The 22,582-nt window shown below is 61.3% G+C and overlaps 1 protein-coding gene across 1 annotated transcript in view; it reads left to right on the top strand.

Moving 5' to 3' along the window:
* The window catches only part of ANO1 (anoctamin 1), a 124,723-nt gene that overhangs the window by 44,716 nt on the left and 57,425 nt on the right, over positions 1-22,582 (top strand). The window contains exons 2-3 of the mRNA XM_053924546.2: positions 11,575-11,747; positions 17,860-18,192. Coding sequence (XP_053780521.1) covers positions 11,575-11,747; positions 17,860-18,192 — 506 coding nt within the window. The remainder of the gene's footprint in view (positions 1-11,574; positions 11,748-17,859; positions 18,193-22,582) is intronic.

Genomic DNA, 22,582 nt, shown 5'->3' with positions numbered 1-22,582 from the left:
CTGACATCTTCGTCCTTCCTTCAGAGCATTTACCCACTGGTGTTTGGTATTTCATAGGGCTGGGTCTACACCTCCATCTCACTCTCGGTTTCGGCTTGTCCGCATTGTCTTTTGAACTTTTTAAACTTCTCTTCCCTTAATCAAATTTTTAACTCCAACAATGTCTCTTCCATTGCCTGGGTAGCTATGCGTGCCTTTATTACTCTATTCCAACGCACCTACCATGGTGCTTTTGCTGCTCGCTTCCGGGCAACGCCCAAACCTTCACTGTCTTTCCCTTCACTGGCCCCTCTGCCCGTTGTCAGGTATTATTTCTATTTCCATGGCAACCCCCAGGCGTCACATTGCCATTGTGAACAATCAATAGTTCTTTGGATTTGCCCGCAGAGTCATCCTTTCATTTTTGACGAGTCTTCCGGAGGGTCCAGAGGTTGCCTTCTTTCCCGAGCCGTGTCCAGCGCCCCCTCCCGGGGGCTTCCATGGACTCCCCGCCTATCCAGATAAGGGGTTCCTGGTCCCATGGCACCACGGCCACCTGTGTGCACGTCTGCCCGAACGAGGCGGGTCCCAACCTGGCTGCCCCGGAGCCCCTGGGGGTAGTGGCGTGTCTCCGAACGTGAAGCCCCCGCAGCTGCCATTTTAAAGCCACCCCATCTCCCCCCCCCCCCCCCCACTGTGAAGCAGGACTGCCTGGACCTTCGCCTGATAAACACTGGCCACGACACCGCACTTCCGTGGGCTAGGAAACTGCCACAGGCCACGGTGTGCCTGGCATCGTACGTTCGCCGAGTGAAGGCCGGGCAGGGGGTGGGGGAGTGGGAGTGGCAGGGAACATCCCCCGCAAAAGTGGAGCCCAGCTCCAGGGGGCCCCAGATCCATCAGCAGAGTGCACTCCACTGGGGGCTGCTGACCGGTGGCCTTGCAGCAAACGCGGGCATTTCAGCCGAGGGGTTCCTGCCTTTCTTAAAGATAAGGCTGAATTTGTATTGATGTGAGTCTCGCCAAGCAGGCTCTGCCCGTGGCGCAGAAACCCAGCCGTCCCCAGGCATCTCCCCCGCCAGGTGCTCGGTGTCCCCTTACCGTGATAAGGAGAGCTCCGTTCACAAGAGAGCACCCTGGGAGTCTCTGGGGAGCAGGCATCGCATGCCCCGCCCACCCCGGTCTTCAGAGCCCCAATTGTTCTGGAGAAATAGGACCCGGCCCTATCAAGTCTTCCCACCCCCACCCACCTCGGGCATTTTCCGATAAATCAAAATCAGGCCACCGCCAGTACCGAGGTGGGACATCGAGGGTCCAGAACTGGCCCGGGGGGCTTTTCATCCGCCGTTTCTCAGGGATCCAGGGCTTTTCTCTTCCCACGAATCTTGCTCTGGCTGTGTTGCCTTCCTTCGCTCCTTTCTTCCTGTTTCCTTCCCTTGCCTTGGTGGCTTCCTTTCTTCTTCACCTGGAGAGTGGTCCTCACGAGTGGGACTGGGGCGTGTGGTGGGGGTGAAGCCCACCGACCTCCTTTCCCCAGCACGTGGGCTGTTGGGTGGAGGGCACAGTGGGGGGGGACGTGAATCCCCGGACGGTCCTTCCGGCCACCCTCAGGACTCCCGGTCACATATGGTGGAGCTGGAGCCCAGGGCGGGTGCTGTGCAGCGGGTTCCCTGTGAGGTCCACAGAGCTCTCCCCCCAATGCCCCGCCCCACCCACAGGCAGCGAGTTCTCTGTCCCAGGGGCTGGGGCTCTTGGGGTCAGCCTGCCAGATCTGGGGCCCTCGGCTGAAAGGCACATCCTGGGCCCCACCCCCACACTGGAGAGCCTGCCTCCTGTGTCACCCCCCCCCCCAGCAGTCACCACCTCTGATGTTCCTGTTTACCAGTTAGTTTGTTCTTTGCCTGCCTCCCCACCCCCACCCACTGGAACACAAGCCCTGTGGGAACCTGGGAACTGGGACTCTGCCTCTCTGGGCCTGCCCTGCGCCTGCTGCTCAGAGGGGTTCGCTCGATGACGAATGAGTGTCCACCATGAACGGGCGGGCGGCTGAGCGGCCGGGCTGGGAGTCGCTGGTCCGGAGGGGTGTGCTCAGCACCCCCACCCCACATCTGCGACAGCCGTCCGATAAACAGCTTGGGCCAGCAGACGGCCACACGCTGAGCTTCTCCCTCATCACAGCGGTGACCTCACAGTGGAGATCTCCAGGCTGCGTTACGTGTGGGACCCCTGCATCCCAACAGCCTACGATGGGACCAATGAGGAAATGGGGGCCCCAGATCCTACCTAATGTGTCCACGGACTCGCCACGGGCATGTGGGGACCTGGAGGGAGGAGGCCGATGCCTGGCACTGACTCTGGATTCTCTGGAAAGTTCTGTTCCAATAGATAGAGACTTCTTGAAGTCCTCTGGGATGACTCCCTCCATGTCCACCTGGGGAGCACCTGCCAAGTGTCGGGGCCAAAGGCAGGGCACCGCCCCCTCTCCTTGGGGAGTGGAGCGGGCAGGGCACAGATCAGCCCGTCCCTGTGATAGTCCACTGCGCAGGGGACCAAAGGTCCCCGCGGCCCCCCGGCACCTGGCAGGAAGAGGCACCCACACTGGGCCCTGGGCCCTGAACGCTGCCAGCTCCAAGGGGAAACGCCTGCCCACCCTCGGAAACAACATGCCCAGGGGCGCAGAAGCCAGGGGAGGCTGCACGACCATGTGGGAGGCCAGCTGCTGCGGGCACTGCCCACGGTGGTCACTCTGGAGCTTCTGATCAATCCCCTCTGCCCCGCTCCAGAGCAACCATTATACCTTCTAAGACCTGTGTCACCTGGTGGCAGTGCTGAAGGGGCACCTGTGCCCCTGATGGATGCCCCAGTGCCCCCACCAGCGGCGCCCCTTGCGCCCCAGGTGCCTCCTCCAGGCCCCAGGTGCCCACCCTTCCAGGCCCTCCCCTTCCTAGAGCAGCTGTCCACCCCCCTCCCCCTTGTTTTCCCGGTTCCTAGTGATCCCTTAGGCCTCCACTGTGAAGCTATTCCCTCTGGGGAACCTTCCGGAACCCACCATGGCCTCTCTTTCTCATGCCTTCCATACTCGGTAGCCCATCGGTTTTCTGAGTTTCCCAGGCAACTGTGAATCCCGGGAGGGCAGGCCTGCCTTCCCCTGAGTGTCCCCGGCTCACGGCTCTGTGGCTGCTCATAGTGGGACCTCAGTAAATATGCTGATGGCCCAGGGGAGGGGGTGGCACCCTCCTGCCTGGAGGGCGTGGCCCTGTCCCCTCCCTGGGCGAGGGCTCACAGTCAGAGGCGGCTTGTCCCGGGGGCTTTGTGGCAGCTGGACCCGTGGCCCCCAGAATTTCTTCTGGAGGCTCCATCGGCTTGAAAATGTTCCTGCTCTACCTGGAACTAGAGGACCCGTGGACACCGGCAAAGCACACCTTTCTCCGTTTGTGCTTCCGGCCAATGCTTCTGCAGCCTGCGGCATGCCAGCTCTGCTGGGTGCTGAGAACACGGTGTGGCGTGTTGACAGAGGTCCCCGCTTTCCCAGGGCAGAGCAGGATAAAGGTCAGGTAGCAAGTGCTGTGAAAGAGAGGAGGGGCCGGGCCCAAGGGCCGGGGAGTTCTCCAGAAAGGCGCTGTTTGGTCAGGGGACGCGAGGGGAACAAATGAACTCCTGTGAGGCCATCAGCAAATGTCTCTCCGTGGGGAGGGGACCCCAGCGCGGTCCCCGTGGTCATTGAAGGAAAAACAGTCCCCTTTGTTTGGTCCCCAAGATAAACAGGCTGTGGGCTGTGACCTGGAGCGGCAGGAAGGGAAGGCTGCCACCATCTCCTCCCCGGAAAGCTGGCCCCACGCGTCGCCGGTGTTTCAGGGACCCTGCCAGCTCCGAGGGCTGACAGTCCCCTCCAAAGCCACTTACAAAGGCTGGGAGATTTTTTCCCTGGGTAGAGGATGGTGGGGAGTGGCTCAGTGAGGCAGGAGGGAGCAGCCCAGGGGGGCAGCATCTCAGGGTGCTCGTGCTGAGCGCCAAACCCTGGAGTGAAGAGAGTGGCGGTCCCTCCCCCATTCTCTTGCTGCTTGGGAGCAGGTGAAGTTCAGGGGAGGAAAGGGGGGCGGGTTGTGTTCCAGAAAGTCTGAGTGCTGACCTGCCGGATCCACACAAACAGCGGCTCTGGGAAGCGACCAGCTGGAGGCAGAGGCGGGGCGCCAGGGCAGGTGGCCTGTGGCCCTCACACACCTGCGTGACCACGGTCTTGCAGGGTCTGCAGGGACGAGCTGCAGTCACTAGGGTGAGCTTCCAGGTGGGTTTCGGGACCACCGATGGTACACACGTGAGGGACAAGGACACCTTTGGGTCCCTCTTTACTGCTTCGTGATGGATGAGCCGGCGTGTGTGTGGCTGGGTGTGTCCACAGGACACGGCCCGGGCTTCTCTCTGCGCCAGCAAAGCGGTCCACAGGGCTGAGCCGATTCCATGTCGGTTATCGCTGCATCTGCAAAGACGGGGATTTCTCTCTGCCCCCTCCAAATGTGTTACTTTTTCAAGAAAAAATGCATTGAGGCCCAAACTTGTTGAATATCTGGCCCAATTCTGTGCCTTTTTCCTAGGTCCCTACAGCTCACTTCTGGTGTCGTTTTCAGGCATAAAAATCTGAAGCCACCAAATTATGACAAGCAGCCCCGAGCTGACACTGGAGGTGACTGTCAAAACAGTGACGTGGCGATGCAGTGGGTGGGAGCGGATAAGTCTGTGGAGGCGAACAGAGCTGGGAGGGGGGAGGACGGGCGGAGGTGGCGGGAGGACCGGCGCGTGAACGCCTGAGTGATGGGTGAGTGAGCGGACGCGTGGGCGAACGGATGGGTTAAGGAACCAATGGGGGGCGGCAAGCAAATCAGGGAGTGACTGAGTGAATGAGCCGGGTAATGAATGTGTGAGTGAATTGTAGGTGAGTGAATGAAAGTGAATGAATGAATCGTCCCCCCCGTGGCCAGCCAGCATGGTGCTTGCTCTCAGAAGAGCCGGAGGCAGGAGCCTGAGACACCTTCTTGGGGACCCACGTGCTAGAGCGCCGGCCTGACCCCAGCGTCCAGGAGTCCCCCAGGGAGGTGGCCCTTGGCACGGAGTGCTGGACGGCCTGCCCCTGCGGCTCAGAGTTCCGTGTGCACATGGTCAGGCAGCCGTGGACGAGGGCTGCCCACACGACACAGGGCCCTTGGAGGTCACCCTCAGGGGCCAGTGCACTTCCTTTGGGCTGCGAGCAGAGAGCTCGCTCACCTCCTCCACTGACGGCTTGTGTGTGACCAGCCTTCGTCCCTGAAGACCATTCTGCCCAAGTATTTCGTGAAGGCGCCTCCAGCTGGGCTTCAGGCAAAGGCAGTTTTCTCTAAATAAAACTTCGATCGATCGGACGTTCTTCCTGAAACCGTGAAAGGGTCCGACTTGAGGCTGCAGGGTGTCTGGTACGTCAGTGTTTTTAACGATGTTCACTCTTCTCCGGGCGCTAAAACTAATTTGTGCTCGATAGAGCCTTAGACATGCAGAACTGCGTGCCACAGAGGGTAAAAGCCACCCAGCAGGCTGTCCCCCGCAGAGACCGAGGCCCGTGGTTCAGACGCTGGTCCGCGCTGGGATGTGCCATCCATGCAGAGTCCACTCCAGGTTTCAAACACGCGCCAGGCAACAAGGAATCTCCCATGCCTCGGCAATAATTCTCACACCGATTGCATGCCGGAAAGATTATACTTTCACCTATTGGGCTACATAAAGTATTTCATTGCTTCACTGAGTTATTTTCACTCTGTAACGTGGCTGCTGGATGGGACACCTCAGACCACCTGTGTGGCTCACATCCTGTCCTGCTGGGCGGCGCTGTGCTGCGGGGTCTGGGAGCCCCTCCGTGAGCGCATGGAAAGTCCCTCAGGAGCGTGAGGACCGAGGGGTGGCAGCTGGTGGAGGGTCAAGGTCCTGACCCCCCGCCCTGGGTCAGGGAGATCCGCCGCCTTGCTGGTGAGGCCCCTGGTTCTTTGGCTCGTTCACGAGCCCTGTGAACACCGGGCCATTGCTCTGGCTGGGCGCCCAGCGGGCAGGCCCTGGGCATACAGGACACAGTATGCCCCCAAGAGAACCTGCTGGCCAGCAGCTCGGCTCAGGACAGACAGCCCAGACCCAGCAGAGGCCCCGACAAGACACAGATGCTGGCGCCAAGTCGGACAGCCATGGAGACCGAACCAAGCGGGCACCAGGGCTCCCAGAACAGGCCAGCCTTTCATTCCAGTCCCAGGGGCTCTCAGGAAGGTGTTGGCATCTTCCTGTAAAGAAACCCCAGCCCGGTCGTCTGTCCAGGGGCTCTGGCTTTGTGTGATCTTCTGGGAAGGTGGGTGAGACCATGTGGTCCAGGAGGGTCCTCCGAGTGCCTGTGACCGGACCCATGACATCAGGGCAGCAGTGCCTGTGACATCAGGGCCCAGCCTCCCAGGAGAGGGGTCTCTAGGGAAACCAAGGGCTGAGCATGGTCACTGGCCCAGGTGTGGGGCACTCACACACCCCAGTGCGTGCGCACACACACACACACACGTGCACAGAGGATGCGGGGCCACTGGGCTGTGTGGTGAGAACAGCCTCAGTTCCGTCCCGGCTCAGAGCCTGGGCCCCAAGTGGCCTTCAGCCAGGGGACCTGGTCCTTTGCTATCAGAGGCTCCATGGACCTGGGGGTGGGGGAGGCCCGGCCGTCACTGACCGGGTTAAGCTCAGGGAGGAGGTCCCTTCTCCTGGGGCCATGTCAGCCCTCGCGCCTGTGGGGTCCGGAGGAGAGACACTTGCTGTCCTCAGAGCAGGGCGTCTGCGGTCCTTTCGGTCCTCCAAGCCCCGGGAAGAGGAGCTAAACCAGCAGATGAGGCTGTCCAGCTCGGACCTTCCCCCCTCCCCTACCCCCTGGGCAGGTGGGCAGGCTTGCTTAAGAGAGAGGGCAGTCTGTCTGTCTGTAGGGGTGAGTGCTGTGATTCCAGCCTGGCTGGGGAGGAGGGAGCTCTTTGAGACTCAGCCTAGACCTTTCCCTGCACCTCCACAGAAAGGGCCCCGGACTGGGGTGGCGGGTGACGGGGTCTCAGTGTGAGGTCACCTGCAGCTGGTGGCAGTCACCCTCAGGACATGGGACCATGAGTCAGTGGTTGTGGAGGACGGTGCATGGCGCTGGCCGCGGCGAGCACAGGACCTCGCGTGTGCAGCATAAACACAGAGGGCTCTGTGGTGTGCAGGACAGGAAGGGGCACAGAGCGCAGAAATAACACAGGAGACAGGAGGGCGACGGGGCAGAAAGGAGCCAGAAGCCAGGGGGCGGAACTGACTTGAGTAATGCCAGTGAGCCGGGACCAGAGGGCTTCCGGGAGGAGGTGGTGCTCTGAGCTGGCGCTGGCGGGCTCCGACCTACCCTGGGCATGTTTTCAGAGTTCTTAGGAATTCTCAGAAGGCGGGCGTCCGAACACCCGGGTGTGGAGACAGCAGCATGGGTTCTGCAGAGGGAAGCAATCCCCCAGACAGGGCTTCACGCCCTGGCCGCATTCCAGGACTTTGGGCCTGAGGTTTCCATGCCCGCAGGGGTCCCCCCTGCCAGCTGCGGCTGCAGGCCTCTGCTCCAGGCCTGATGTCATGGAGGGAAGGAAATGACAGTGGCCATCTCCCGCCCACCAGCTCTCATTATGAATCCCCCGGGCACGTCTTCCCCAGGATAATTACCCCCGAGTCCCTTTTAGCGCATTAGGTCATCTACCTGTTTGGTGTTGCCCACCGGAGACTCGAAGGGGCACGGAGCCAGCACGGGAGTGGGCGGGGGGCTGGTGGCCGGCGCGCTCACAATAGCCCTGAGTCACAGCTGCTCACTTCTTCCACGCTCCCTCCCCGTCTGGCCCGTCCTGTCCATGAGTCAACCGCGTGTATTTAGCACCCACAGTCTGGAGCTCCGTCCTGGGGAGAGAGCTGCCCCAGACAGGGGTGGCCTGAAGCGGGGAATGGAGCAGCCCCTGCTGCTCAGCACCAGCCCCTCCACCAGCCAGGGGCAGCCGTGGGGGGGTCTGTGTATTTTGTGAGAATGAACCAAACCTGCTACCTCATAGCTCTGTGTCTGAGAGTGTGTGTCTGAGTGTGTGTGCAAGGGTGTGTATGTATGAGAGTGTGCTCGCTGAAGTCTTAGAGTGAGCCGGGCCCTCTGGGCTGTGATGTCACCCAAGCGCCCGGCCTCCCCAGGCCTCCACATTCTCATCTGAGAAATGTGGGTGATAAGATCAGCCCCCAGGGCTTCCCTGAGACTGCAGATGGGAGCCATTGTCCCCGGGGGGCATGTGATAATGTCTGGAGATACTTGGTTGTCACACTGGGAGAGGGAGGTGGTGCCTGCATTGCGGACCTGGCCTGGAATGCTTCTGACCCGGCTGCAGCGCACAGGCCCCGCCCCCAGGGCAGGACTGATCCAGTGCCGCCTGTCAACAGTGCCAAGGCCGAGAAGCCCCCACAATCAGCGAGACCACCCTGGAATAGCCCCTGCCCCAGCCCCAGGCCGGGCAGCGGCCTCAGAGGGCCCGGTCCTGCCGCACTTTGCAGACCCAGGGGGGGCCACCTTCTCAGTAAGCTGCACATGGCCAGGTGAGCCCTCAGACTCACGTGTGCGTCGCGGGCAGGCAAGGAGGTGAGGCCGCTGTTGAAAACAGACCAGGCTGGAAAGGGCACCCTGCGGAGCCTCCTTCACCCCCCCCCCCACGCTGGCTCAGCCATCTCCTGCATCCCCCGTCACTTTGCGCCTGTACGCCTGGCATTAAAATGTCAGCAAGGATGTAAGTGCCTGATGGTGGGTGACATCGCCAGGACAGGAAAGGGCAACGTGGTGACAAGCCAGGGCGAGCTGTCGAGCCTAGACTCGCTGTGATCAGATGCACGGTTTAGGTTAATGAGACTGGGTTTTACTAATTCATGAGCCGGGAGTTCGTCCTGCTGCCGAAATCTGTCCCTTTGGGTTTGTAAATGATGGGACTCCCTGAGTCGAGAAACAGAAAATGCAAAATTAACCCAACAGTCTATGTAGAAGGGCCTGTCAGCAATTAGCAACTCAGAGCAGAGAGCGCATCCCGACAAGGTGTCCCACGGGAGGCCGCTGAAGTTGCTGCCCTTTCAAGTCCGCTGGCTCGGAAGCTGTCTCAACGTGGGAGAATCCCATCGCCCCTCCCCAGTTTGGGCGGGTTGTTGGTTTTCCTTTGGCTGGTGCCTGACATCCCGGGATGCAAGGACCCCCAGCCCAGACCATAAACGGTCTGGGAGGGGAAGGGACCCTTGCTGGCCATCCTTCCGCACGCTCTGCGCAGCCAGCATCTCCCCGCCGCACACTGAAGCACTTCCACACTGTCACCTGGGGGGACGGGGAAGGGGGCTGGGAGGGAGCAGCAGGCAGGGAGAGGGGCAAAGCAAGGAGGTCCACTGCCGTGTGGCCGAGAAAGGACACTCTCCCGGCAGGCAGACGTCTTGAACATCTGGCCAAGGCGAAAATCTCAGGCACAGGAGGCGGGGCACAGCTCCTGGGCAGAGCCGCAGCGGCCCTGTCGCTCGCTCAAGGAGGGAGGGAGCTGCCCCCCACCTTGTGTAGCCCCCCAAAAGGACTCCACACCCTCTCGTGGTCAGAAGTCAAGCGTCACTTCCCAAATGTCCGGGAATGCCGATGTGCCCAGAATTGAGGAATCGCACATGTCCTCTTTTTCAGAAATTATCCCTCGTAGGCTTCGCGCCCCTTAGTTCTTGAAAATGAACTTAGAGACAACTCGAGGGCCGCACAGCCGTGGTGTTTGCCAACAAGGGCACGAGAATGAAGTCGCCTCGCCCTGCGTGACTCCTCCCAGCTCTGAACAGCGTTTAGGGGCGCTCTCCAGGGGGCGTGGCAGAGACGGGGAGGGCAGTTTCCTGCGGGGACTTGGCCAGCCTCGCGCACTTCTCCAAACCTGTTATCCCTGTCCTGGGCGCAGACAAAGGGTCCTTCAGGGCCACCAGTGCCCGTTGGCAAGGCCAGCCCAAGGGCAGAGTAACCCTCCTGCCCTTCTCCAAACTGGAGCCTAAATGGGGGGGGAGGTGGGAAGGGGAGGTCCCCACAATGACAAGAGGGCAGCAGTAGTGCCAGCAGCCGCCGCGGCCCAGCCTGTCCTGGGGCCTGGCACGGAGCTGCAGCTTCTCGCCCTCTTGAGGCTCGCAGGAGAAGACAGGCTGTGTGGGGCCGAGGAGCCTCGGCCAAGGTCACAGGGCCAGAAAGTGCCAGAGCTGGAACCAGATTCCATCCCCCCTCCCCCTCCCCATCCTGTCTGATTCCAGAACCCACCCTGGCATGATGGCGACATCATGACCTTGGAAGGCAGCTTTATAACCCCCTCCGTAGGCCCTGAATGTTCCTCAGTGGTCATTCATCACGCAGTTATTGAGGGCTGACAGTGCGGACCCTCTGTAAAATGAGGTGGAGTAAAGGAAGGAAGTGTTGTAGTGTAGGAACAGGCAGGTACAGAAAGGGGCCTGTGCTTGGCTGAGGGGCAATCCAGGACAGCTTCCTGGAGGAGGTGGCCTTAGCACACAACTTGAGGAACTAACAGGATTCAGGGAAGCAGAGCAAACAGAGACTTAATTCCCAGTGGGTAGGGTTGCCCATGTGGCCCCTGGAGGCTAAACCTGGGTGTGACTGCCCCTGGAGACCACCGTCCTCCAGCAGGGATAGAGGGTTAATAACCTGTCCTGAGACCTACCATGTGCCAGGCTCCTGCTCGTCCTGGGAGGAGAGTGATCAAAGTCACCATCCCTCCCTCAGGGAGGCAGTAGAGAGTTGTACAAGGAGTGCAGGCAAGGGGGCAAAGTCACCTCCCTTCCTTGGCCTTCCAGCCCCCTGCCCGTTATGCAACCCGAAGACCACCAGGCTGTGAGGGTAAAGTGAGATGGGCCCTACCAGGGACTCTGATCGTGCGGGGGCACAGACTACTTAGTATTCCATAAGCGGGGGCTGCCGGCAACATTAGGGGGCTCCAGAGAGGTGGGGGAGATGCACAGGAGGCCAGGGCAAGCCCAGGAGGGCGGGCCTGCAGAAAGCTGGGGTGGCTGCCCGGAGGAGGTGAGGCTGAGTGACAGCGGGTGGAGGGGGAAGCGGCAGGCCGCGCATTCCTGACTTCACTCTCAGACGCCTCTCCCCGCAAGGCGACCCGACGCAGGGGTGCGACGGTGGTTTTGAGACTTTTATTTCAGGTGGGGGCTGCGGGGAGTTTCCTCCCACGTTTGAATCCTTGACCACCCTCACAAACATCCAAGGAGCATTTTCCCCGGATAAAAATAAAACTTGGAGGGGCCTGCAGGAACGCAAGACTTTCTTCCTGTGTTTAAATTTCTACGGAAAATCTGACCCGCGGCTGCCGCCCCTGCCCTGAGCGGGCGCGGGAAGCTTATGTCTTTAAGGAAAAGGGAGCAGGGCGGGCGGCTCCGGGGCGCGGCAGGGTGGGCGCGCCGGGCGCGGGGCCGGCAGGCGGCAGAGGGCGGCGGGCGGAGCAGGAGGCCCGGCCCCCTGCGAGCGAGCGCGCCTGCCGCGAACGCTGCCGTGTCCGCTCGCAGAGGCCGCCGGGGCCGTGGATGGGGAGGGCGCGCCGCCCGGCGGTCCCGGCGCACAGGCAGCCGCGATGAGGGTCAACGAGAAGTACTCGACGCTCCCGGCCGAGGACCGCAGCGTCCACATCATCAACATCTGCGCCATCGAGGACGTCGGCCACCTGCCTTCCGAGGGCACGGTGAGTGCGGGCGGCCGCGACCGGGCGGGCGGGCCGCGCACCTGCGCTGCGCTCCGGGAGGGCGGCCCCGGAGGGAGGGAGGGAGGGAGAGGGCGTGTGCGGGGCGCCCACCGTGCACGTGGGGCGCGGCCGCGGGCGAGCACGTGGTGTGCGGTCTGCGGGTCCGGGACCTGGAGCCCACCCTCCCAACGCCGCGCCCCTCGCCCCAGCCCCTGGGGCTCTGCGTCTCGGTTCACAGTCGCTTCGCCCCGGGTCTGGAGCCCAAGCTCGCGAGCGTGGCTGGGGCCCTGGATGGGACGTTCCCTTCCTGTTGGTGCTGGCTGGGGCAGCCAGGGTGGGGGTGGGGGGAGCCGCCTCGCTGGAGGAGGGTGGCAATCTCCAGGCACCCCTGCGCTGCCATCCTCTGGTGACAGCTGCCCGCCTCTGGCCTGGGACCCGCTGTAGTCTCCCTCACCTGCCCAGGACGCAGGGAGTTCCCGGAGCCTGCGGCTGGAACGGGAACTCCCAACGCTGGGGGCAGCAGGCTGGCTCTGCTGGGTTGAGACTTCTTTCCATGCTGGTCCCTGTCTCCACCCAGTATCTGGGCTGATCCGGGTGGTGCCCAGACGGTGAGCCAGTGCTGAGCCGGCCATGTGGTTGGAGACCTCTTTGGGGTCCCCGCTGCCCCCACATTCTCTCCAGTCGTGGCCCAGCAGTCACAGGGAACCCTCTTGAGGGGTATGGCTTAACGTTAGAACAAAGTTTGCCCAAAGAGGGAAGGTCTGGGAAACATGCCCTCAGCTGGGAGAGCCTTGCAGCTGCTCACTCTTCAGAGAACAGACTCCCCTTCCCCCAGGGCCACGGCCCTCTGCCCCCGGGGGAGGCCAACGCCCCAGGCCCATTGCTTTGCCCGGACAAAGCCCAGGATCGCCTTGGCCTGCCTGTAGCCTCAGGGCCGGACACCGGCGTCTGGGGAGGTGCCTGCCAGGTAGGATTCCTGCAGGGCAGAGATTGGAAGGCCCCACATGCCCTGGGGACACAACTGGGACTCCTCGAGGTCATTTCCAGGTTCCTCCTCCGCTGGGCTTGCTCACTTGCTCAGGAGGCGTGGGGAGCGCTGGGAACCAGTGTGGGTGGAGAGGGAGGGATCTGCTTGTAATAAGCACCATTGGGCTCCAGAGCTCCGGGGTCATCATTTCAACAAACCCCGTGTGCTGGCTGTGTGCCAGGCCGGGCTTCGTCCTGGGCACCCCCCACCCCCCAGGGACTGAGACAGGGACGCCGTGCCCATCTGGGCCTGAACGAGCAGGGAGGGAACATTACCCAGGGCAGCGGCAGGGGACACTTCCATAGCACTGGGCCGTCACTGCACACCCTGTAACTCTCCAGCGACCCCGTGGGGCAGGTGCTGCTGCTCCCCATGGGGAAGCTGGTGCCGAGGGGGGCCTGATGAGCAGCCCCTGTCCCCCCGCAGCCGGTGGTGGGGGAGAGGGTTGGGAAGGGCCAAGACAAGAAAGCAGGAGGCCTCCCGAAGGAATGGGTATTTTGGAGAAGAAGCTAGTTACCCCTGTTCTTGGGGGGAGGGACGGGGGGGGGCAGACAAAGCACCAGGCTAACAGAAGGCCCAGAGGTGGGAACGTAGAACACCAGTTAGGGGGCATGACAGAGAGGGGGCATCCGAGGACACGGGCAGAACAGACTTTCCAGCGGTAGGCCAGATTCGACTTCAGTAAGAAATGGAGCCCTTAACCCAATGGGCCCTGGCTCTGAGTCTCAGTTCAGGGGCTCCCCCTCGCGTATCCACGTCCAGAAGCTGTCCAGGGAGGGTCACAGAGTCTGCAGGGGGGCTGCTGGGCCCTTCCCCCAAGGTTGGCACAGTCTGGGAGCACACAGACAGCGCAGACCAGCCTCTTGACGCTTCCTTTGCACTCCCCTCAGCCCGTGGGCAGGCTTCAGGCGTCCCCGGCCTGAGGGCTGTGACTCGGGCCCTGAGTGTAGGACAGGTGGCTGCAGGTGGCTGGAAGCAGCAACTAGGAGCCGGGGCCTGTGTGTGCAGAGCAGGCATCTGGGCAGGAACCTCCTGGGGCATCCCTGGCACAGCTGAAGCCAATCATTGTTGCTCAGTCATTATCCTGTGCACGCAAAGGCCAGAGGGCGTGGACTGCTTTTCGAAAAGTGCCTACCTGGTTCCCAGACATGTCCCCCATCCACGTGGTATCGAGGAATTTATTCGACGTCAGAATACGCCTGTCCCGTGCAGGCTGCTGTTCCCCGCCCGGGACTTGGCGCTCTGGCGCCTCGCCTCTCTCTCATTCCCAAATTCAAGGGTGAAAGTCACTTTACGGTTCTGTATAATGTGGTGTGAGGAATGACTCAAGGGCTAGAGGCCAAGCTGGGTGCAACTCATCGCATGAAACGATCTCTGTGTTCATCGTGGAGGTTTCTACCTTCTCCCCTAGCACTGACGGCTGCCGCTGGCCCATCTGTGGCCGGACAAGCCCAGACACCCCAGAGAGGCACCTGGCGCTGGGACCCGCCCGGCTGCCAGATAAGAGCGCTTCCCTGCTTATCTGCAGTCGGAGGCAATCTGCCTGTAGATCACAGAAGTTGCCTGATCAGCAGAAATTGACAGATAGAGCTAGTGGTTTTAGAATTGGGGGGCAGGGGGAATTTTAAAACTTTTTGGAATAAAGTGAAGTTCAGAGTGATGTCCCCCTTGGATCTGAAATTCAAAACCAAAATAAATTTGGCAGGTCACTGATTTCATTTTCCCCATTTTCAGAAGAAAAAAAAAAGTCAATGTAGGCGATTCTTCTGGAACTTTCCTCAGGACTTTGGCTATTTCACATGAATTCGTGAATTCAGCTGGCCCCGGTGGGGACACAGGGCCCCTGTTCTCAGGGTTGGGGAGGGGGTTCGAAGAGGCAGGTGTGGCCCAGATATGGACAACCCTCTCCCTGTGCGTGGTGCTTGGGACAGGACCCTCCTGCTGTGCAGGACCTTTGTCCCCGGCCCTTCCCACACAACCTCAGCCATTTCTCTGCCACCATTTTTTCCATCATCCTTGGGGAAACACCTTCTGGGAGCGCTTCCCTCCAAGTATTCGGGGGGTGATCTTCAAAATACTTTCAAACCTCCCGTCAATCACCCTGTGTCCTCACAAGAATCCTGTGACCTCTGTTGAGATGTTTTGTCCCCATGTCACCCATGAGAAAACTGAGGCTCAGCGCTGGGGAGAGTCCTGTTCAAGTTGCTGGCCTGGCTGGGGCTCAGCTCTGTATCTCTCACCCAGGGGCCCCACCAGGAGCAGAGTGCAAACCCCAAGCCTTTGTCACTCATTCACGCGTCCGTGTGTGCACTCATTCATTCCTCAACCACCCAGCAACCAGGGTTCCCTGTGGACTCACCTGCCTCTTTCTTAGGCATGGGGAAAGGGGAACATTCTGGAGCTTTCCCCAGCCTCTGAAGTGGAAGGCGCTGCATCCAGGCTAACCCACTTCCTGGCACTGCAAGTGAAACCCGCCTTGTGCTGTCCGGCGAGACAAAAGCACCCACTCTGCTGCTCCATGGAAGGGCCGCGCAGAGTCAAGGGCCACCGCGGCAGCCTCTGTGGTCGTTACGTGAGGCTCCCTCCCCAGCTCCCTCAAAGCCCAGCTCAGAATTGCTCTCCAGACCCTGGGGGCCTCCCAGTCCAGGTGGAGTGTAGTGGAAAGAGCCCACACTTTCTGTCTAAAGGTAGCTAACCCTTCCCCTCATTCAGGTAGGATCGTCCCCATTTTATCAATTTAACACACATGCGAAAAAAAAAGGAAAACTCCCTGGGAGCCCAGAGGAGTGGCCGGCCTGGGGAGAGCATCAGGGCTCGCCCCAGTGCTGGGCGCGGCCTCCTGCGTGTCCTGGCAGTGCGTCCAGCTCCCTTCGATTCTTTTTGAAACCTAGACTTGCCACTGCCACCATCTTGCACCTGTGGTCCACTTTGGCCACGAGATTGTCCTCCCCTCGCTCTGTCTTTGGGCTGTGTCTCACTTCCCAGTCAGAACCAACCTCCGTGGCGTGTCCACATGCAGGAAGACCTGTCGTAATCGCTCCACACATGTCGACATGTTTCATCCTTGCAATGACACTTTGAGGGAAGTCATGTCAGAGGGGAGATGTCTTGCGGCCGCCTGGCCCTCACTTTACAAAGAAGGACCCAGAGGACGAAGAGAGGAGACAGTGTGCCTGGGATGAGGCAGCAGTGGTGGCAGAGCTGGTCTTTGAACTCAGGCGGGAGGCCGCCTGCTGGATCGGGCCACTGTGCCGCCACGGCCCAGGCAGGCGGTGTTTGGGGGTGTTTCTGAGCTCCCCTGACCATCAGGCCTTCACCTGTGGGTCCTCCATCAGGCCTCAGTGGCCAGAGTCTTCCTGTCTCGTGTTGGGGGTGAGTTGGGGGCTGCTCCCTAGGGTTATGTCCCCTCCCTCTGGCTTCCTGGGCCCCTCTGAATTTCTTTCCTACTCTCTCAGGTTTGTTTGCATACTTTGTCCAGTAGGAGCGACCATTCCAGCCAACCAAGGGCACTTAGGGGCCCACCGCAGGTGCAGGGCCCACAGTGTGCGCAGCAGGCTCTGGAAGGAGGTGTGTCGGGGGCAGTTCCTGGCCCGGCCTCAGGCATCCTGCCACCCGGCTAGAGGCCCCTGTGAGTTAAGAACTCCTGGATGGAAGGTTCCCAGGCAGTCCCAGCAGGAGACCTGCACCGGCTGGCATGGCCGGGGACCCCCAGATCGGGGAGGACAGGCCATTTGTCCCCTGCCCAGGAAGCTAGGCAGAATCACCAAGCACAGAGAAGGGAGGGCTTGCAGGTAGGGAGCACAGCACGGGCAAAGGGGATGAGGGTGTCCTGGCTCCAGTGTAGGCTGGCGGAGGCAGGGGGTGGCGGGCAGTGAGGGGACAGGAGGTTGGGGGCGGTGGTGTGGGCAGGAACCGAGGATGAACAGCCAAGCCCGTAGGGGCTGGACACAGCACCTGGTTTAGCTCTGAAGATGCAGTTCCCCATTTGGAAAACGGGTGAGCGCCTTGTACAGACACTGAGAGTCTGGAGAGCCCGGGATGCTGGCAGCAGGCCACGTGCCCTCGAGCCTGGCCCGCCCCTGGGATCGCGTGTCCACCGTGGTCTGACCGTGTCCCGCATTCTTGCCGTGCCCGGCATTGGTTCATTCCAAGCGCTGCTGGTGGCTTCCCTGGGCAGCCTTCAGGTCTGGCTGTTCTGTCCACTCCGCTGGGGGAAGAGAAGCCACCTTTAGCCGCCAGCTCACTGTGACTCTGCACTTCTCTGACATTCCTGAGACATCGAGGGGAATGAGCCTCTGACGATGGCACTGGGGTCAAGGGCAGGGTGACGGGATGGCCTCCAGGTGCCTGTCCAGGGACTTAGATGGAGATTCTGCCCAGCACGGGCATTCTTTAACTCAGAAAACCCTGCTGGCCGCCGTGGGCAGCTGCTGTTGCCCTCCCGTTTCACAGATTTGGATAGGCCCAGAGCAGGTAGAGGACCTCCCCAGGCCTCGCATGTGGAAAGGGTCCAAGCCCAGACTTCGAGCCGGGTCTGGCTGGCTGCGGGGCCTGGCCGGTGCTCGGCCACTGTCCCTCCTGGCCCCTTCCTCACTCCATGCTGAAAAAGAGCGTCACCCCAAGTCTCAGTTACTGTGGAGGGATGGAGCACCCTGGGTGTGCAGACGGGATTCAAGGCTGGTCTGTCACCTTGGAAGCCCCCACCTCACTGGGCCTCTGCTCTCCCTGCGACCCCATGTGGAAAGCACTTCTTGGGGTCGACCCGGGTCACCTTTGGCAAGCCACCTGGCCCCTCGGAGCCAATCCGCCCCCGCTCCTGGGACCAGTGGGCATTCTGAGGGTAGGTGGCCTGCCTGGCGTCGTCATGTGTCCTGAGCAGCGAGTGTTTCCTTCTCGAGGGTTGGTGGCACGGAAGCCCGGGCGGGGGGCTGCGGTCACGGCTGCCCCAGCACCTGCCTGCATTCCGGGTTTGTTGAATGACTGAGGGATCGAGTGGATGACAGATTCGGTTTGAAAGGTGCTCCCTCCAAGGGCCCATCACCGAGAACTTGACGGCGAGTGGGTTTTCTTCTTCTTGCCCCGCAGCTGCTGAACTCGCTGTCCGTGGACCCTGACGCCAAGTGCAAGTATGGCCTGTACTTTCGGGATGGCAAACGCAAGGTGGACTACGTGCTCGTGTACCATCACAAGAGGCCCTCGGGCAGCAGGACTCCGGCCAGAAGGTCCCAGTCCCAGGACACCGTGCTGACCGCCCGCAGCGGCAGGCAGGACCAGCCCCTGCCCGGGCTGGGGAGCCTGGAGGGCACGGGCGGGCTGGAGACCCCGCAGGACTTCCACGAGGATGACAAGCGCTTCCGCCGGGCAGAGTACGAGGGGAACCTCCTCGAGGCTGGTCTGGAGCTGGAGCGCGACGAGGATGTAACTATCCTGCTTCTTATTGGCGCGACTTGTGGGCGGGGCATCGAGGGTGGGCGTGGTGCCAGGTGGGCGGGGTGCCCGTTGGGCGTGGCATAGGGGGCGGGGTGCATCAGGGCGGGTCCTTGCAGTTACGTTTTCAGAAGGGGGTGTGGAGCCTGTTCTATTGGCTGTAAACCTGTTCTATTGGCTGTAAACCTGTTCTAAGGAAGGGGGGGTGAGAACGCCAGTCTCGTTAAGGTTGGGTAGGAATCGCTTCCGGATGGCTCCGGGGAACCCCGAAAACCACCCTTCAGCAGGCCACGTCTGCTCGGGGGCAGGGCTGGCCTTCTAGCGATGACCTTTGGGGCGCAGGCCTTTCCTGGTCTGGTCAGCCCCTTCCCCGGGAAGATGTGCCCCAGTCCAGGGACAGAGGGTGGCGCTCTCCTGGGAGTCTTCCGGTGGTCGACGTGGGCGCTTCTTTCAGACTCAGGTTCTCCAATCAGGAGTGTGGCCTGACTGATATCTGGGGAGCTGGCGCTCTGAAATCCCGCGACTCTGGAGCCCCGCTCCCGGGCAAAGCCTGAGAACCTGTCTAAGCGCAGAGCAAAAGGTGCACTCACCTGGCAAGCAAGGCTGCCCTGGCGGCGTTAGCCGTCCGTGGTTTGCTGGTGCGCCCCTGTCAACCCCTTAATCTCTCTGTGCACGCGGGCTTGCCTTCCATGAACACTGGGGACAGGCCCCTTAGCCCGCAGAGCTGCCCTGTGAGGTTACGGGAGAGTCAGCGAGGTCTGTGCAACACATTAGGAGAAGAACAAGTCGTCGGCACGTTACCTTAGGAAGCTAGCCGTCACCCAGGAGTGCCCCGGATACAACTGATGTCAGTCTGCTGTTGATGAGAACCATGCTCAGTAAAGAATGCTCTGGGTGCGGTGACGCGAACGCCTGCGGCGGTCAATTGGGGACCCCGGAGTGTGTTGTCTGTTTCGTGACAAGTCCATAGGACATCCCCTGAAAGCGATGAAAATGCACAGGGGACCTTTCTTCCCTGACCCGTCCGGGGACCGCGTGTTCAGCATGGAGCGCCTCTCCGGGTCTTGTTCGCCGTCGGAGGCCGGGCTGCCTGCCAGGCGTGGGTGACTTCTGTTGTAGGGATGTTGGGGTTGCAAGGACGTGTGAGGGGCCTTCAAAAGCTTCGACGAACGGGAAGCGAGGATTTGGCCTTGGCAAGGTGGCCGAGCGCCTCTGTCCCTGACTTTGGGCAGCAGGGGCACACGGGTGCGCACTGGCCCTTCCGAGTTTGGGGGCTCACTCTGTCTGAGGCCGGTGCTGCAGCCCCTGGAAGGGGGCAGTCGTTCTTGCTGACTTCTTGCGCTGTTCTGCCCGGCCGGCCCTGCGGCTCTTCGTGGAGAGGACGCTGCTGCTGTGCAGGGCTGACTCAACGCGTCTCCCTCCGCCCGGAGGAACGCACTTCCGGCTCCATCGGGGCGGGAGAGGCTGCTGGCGGGGGCGGGGCGCGCAGAGCCGCGATCTCGGGCTCCGTTCGTTGGGTGCCTTGTCTGTGCACCGAGGGACTTTCTAACGCTGTCACTACAGCTGTGAAATCTCACGCTCGAGAGGATCCGCGAGGTCGGGTGATCCACACTGACCCCGGCCCCATCCCAGGCCCTCCACCTGCCCTTTGCAGGACGCGGTCACACTGCTTAGGCCTCAGTTTCACCGAGTGCCACGCGGACGTGAACTTAGTGTTGACATCACTGCGTTATCGTGAGTAAAGTGCCAAGGGCCCGGCTCAGAGTCTGGTGCGTGACGAATTCTTACCAACTGATAGTGATACCCTATTAGGTGTTACTGTTCCTCAGGCCGTGGAAACAACCAGGCCCACGCAGGAGAGGAAGAGAGAGCCGTATCTTTTTAAAAGCTCCGTGTTCCCCGCCATGACTTAGACGTGAAAAGCAAACATAAACATTGGTCACTGACTCCAAGAAACGATCCCGTTTTCCCAGTAAGGGACCCCAAAATGTCACGGATAATTTGCCTCTGTGGCTACAAGGGGCTTTTCAGCCACCGAATGGCTGTTTTTAATGAAAATACTGCGGCCGTATAGCCTAGGCAGTGCGAATTTCCAGAGCGGCCGAAGTTGAGTGTGGACCGTCGCCCCATGGGGTCTCTCCACTGTGAGCCAAGGTCTCAAGGGCCCCTGGAACTCAGAGCTCTCACCAGAGATGCACAGGCCCAGGGTGCTGAGAACAGCCTTCATCGGGTTCTCTCAGCGGTGGTCGCGGTCCCTGGGACGGGGCGCCAGAACCTACACAAAGGCCAGGGCTTGAGCTCCTGCAGCGTCTGAGGTGTGAGCCGGCTCCTGCCAGCGTGCGTAGCAGGGAGCTGTGCTGTGTTTATTTCAGGGGGAGAGACGCCCTTGTCAGTGAATCCGCCCCAGTGCACTCGAGTTACAAGGCCCGAGAAGCTTTGCGGTTTGGGGAGTCAGACAGTCAAGAGAGCCCGCTCAAGCAGCATCACCCAATGTGCAGCGAAACTCGGGGCTTATGTTCACTGTCCTGGGGAGGAAAATCCATGGAAGCCGTGAGGTCCTCCCCCATTTCAGGGACGCCCACAGATGAGGGACCGTGGGGCTTTGAAGCAGGTGTCCCGCCCTCTGCCCTATTGGTGACATCTGAGATTTAGCAGCGTCTCTGGCCTCTCTCTGGCCAGTAGCACCCCCACACCATGCAACCCAGAATGTCCCCAAACATTGCTAATTGTTCCTGGGGGCTAATATTAAGCGGCCCTGCTTTAAAGGCTGGGGGGAGGGGGCAAAGGGAAAAGGGGGAGCTGAAGGGAGAGAAGTGGGACAAATAAAGAAGGCCCCCCCGGGTGCCATGGAAGCCCCTCTGGAGCTGTCTGCCCACCCAGCTTTCTGCAGCCGTGTCTAGGCAGCAGGGTGGAGGTCACCAGAGGCACAGATGGGACCCCCTTCCCTCCCCGAGGGGCCGGGTGTGCTATGCCATGCTGCGCCTGAGCAGGGTGGGCTGTGAGCCCCCCGCACAGGGTCCCCCACCCTGTGCTAGCCTTTTTCCCTGAGTCAGGAGACTGACTCATCACAACCCGTGAGGACGGGGAAGACAGCCTGGCCCAGGACACAGTGGGGGCTGCTTCTTAGGGACCCACAATGTTATGTCCTGGGGCAGCCATAACAAAGACCACCAACTGGGGAGGGAGGTGCAAAACACAGATGTATTCTCTCCCAGGTCTGGAGGCTGGGGCTCTGGGGGAGGCTCCTTCCTCCCTCCCCCTGCCTCTGGGGCTCAGGCATCCCCTGGCCGAGGCCGAGACACTTCAGCCTCTGCCCCGTGTGTACCTCTGTGTGTGTCTCCTCTTCTCAGAGGGTCACTGGTCGTTTAGCGCCCATGCTAGTTTAGCACAACGTCATCGTAATGTGACTACATCCGCAAAGACCCTATTCCCCAATACCGTCCCATTCAGTCCCAGGTGCAAGGTCCAGGACACGAGGTCGTGGCTGGGGGCAGAATGGGCAGGTGGTCCCCAGGGGCGGGGTCCAGCCTTGGGCACGGGACCTCCCTGCAGCCTTGTCAGAATGCGGGCTCTGCTGAGCAGACCTGGGGTGGGCCTGGGACGGCGTTTCTAGCCAGCTCCCAGAGCGAGGGGAGGCCACTGCCCCCAGGCCACACTTGGAGGCGTGAGCAGTGTGCAGGCGCCTCCTAGCATGCAAGCCCCCAACCCCCTGTTGGCCCCCAGAGGTGGCCTGGACACAGAGCCCGGCCCCGGGTGCACTGAGCCGAGAGCCCATGGAGTGGGAGGGATGCGTGTCTGGGAAGCGTGCCAGCAGCTGGACACCCAGGGACAGCACTGTTCATAAGCCCCATGTGGAGGACAAAGGGTGTCCCAAAGACTGTGAGCATGGGTCCCCCATCCACCGGGTCCCCCATCCACCGTGTCCCCACTGCCCTCATCCAGGTGCTGTGCGCTCAGAGGACCCAGACGGACGAGGACAGAGACCCTGGGTGACCCTTTGTCACCTTGACCTAGAGGACAGCCCCAAAAGATTTCACACAGGGTCTCAGAGGTGTCGCATGTAGAGACCCCCCAGGACCACACGCATGATGGGGAATGACAGGAAGAAAGAGCCGTGAGGCAGGAGGCGCAGCGTCCCTCCTGAAGGAAAGGCCCCCCCCCTCCCCCGCTCCGTCCCCCTCTCCGACAGTGGTGGGCTCCGCGTCCAGGAGCCCCACGAAGCGGACAGGAGCCGCGTGTGGCCAGCCTGTCTCCTCACAACTGGAACCCATCAGCATTTTTCAAGTCCAGCCTCAAAGCCCGCTGGACGTTATTTATGTCCGCGGGTCGTTGCCGAGAAGGCCACACACTGACATCCCGGCTGCATGTGCTGGGGGCGGCC

Source organism: Desmodus rotundus, chromosome 5, assembly GCF_022682495.2.
Source record: "Desmodus rotundus isolate HL8 chromosome 5, HLdesRot8A.1, whole genome shotgun sequence".
Taxonomy (NCBI): domain Eukaryota; kingdom Metazoa; phylum Chordata; class Mammalia; order Chiroptera; family Phyllostomidae; genus Desmodus; species Desmodus rotundus.
This window is presented reverse-complemented; position numbering and strand designations above follow the sequence as displayed.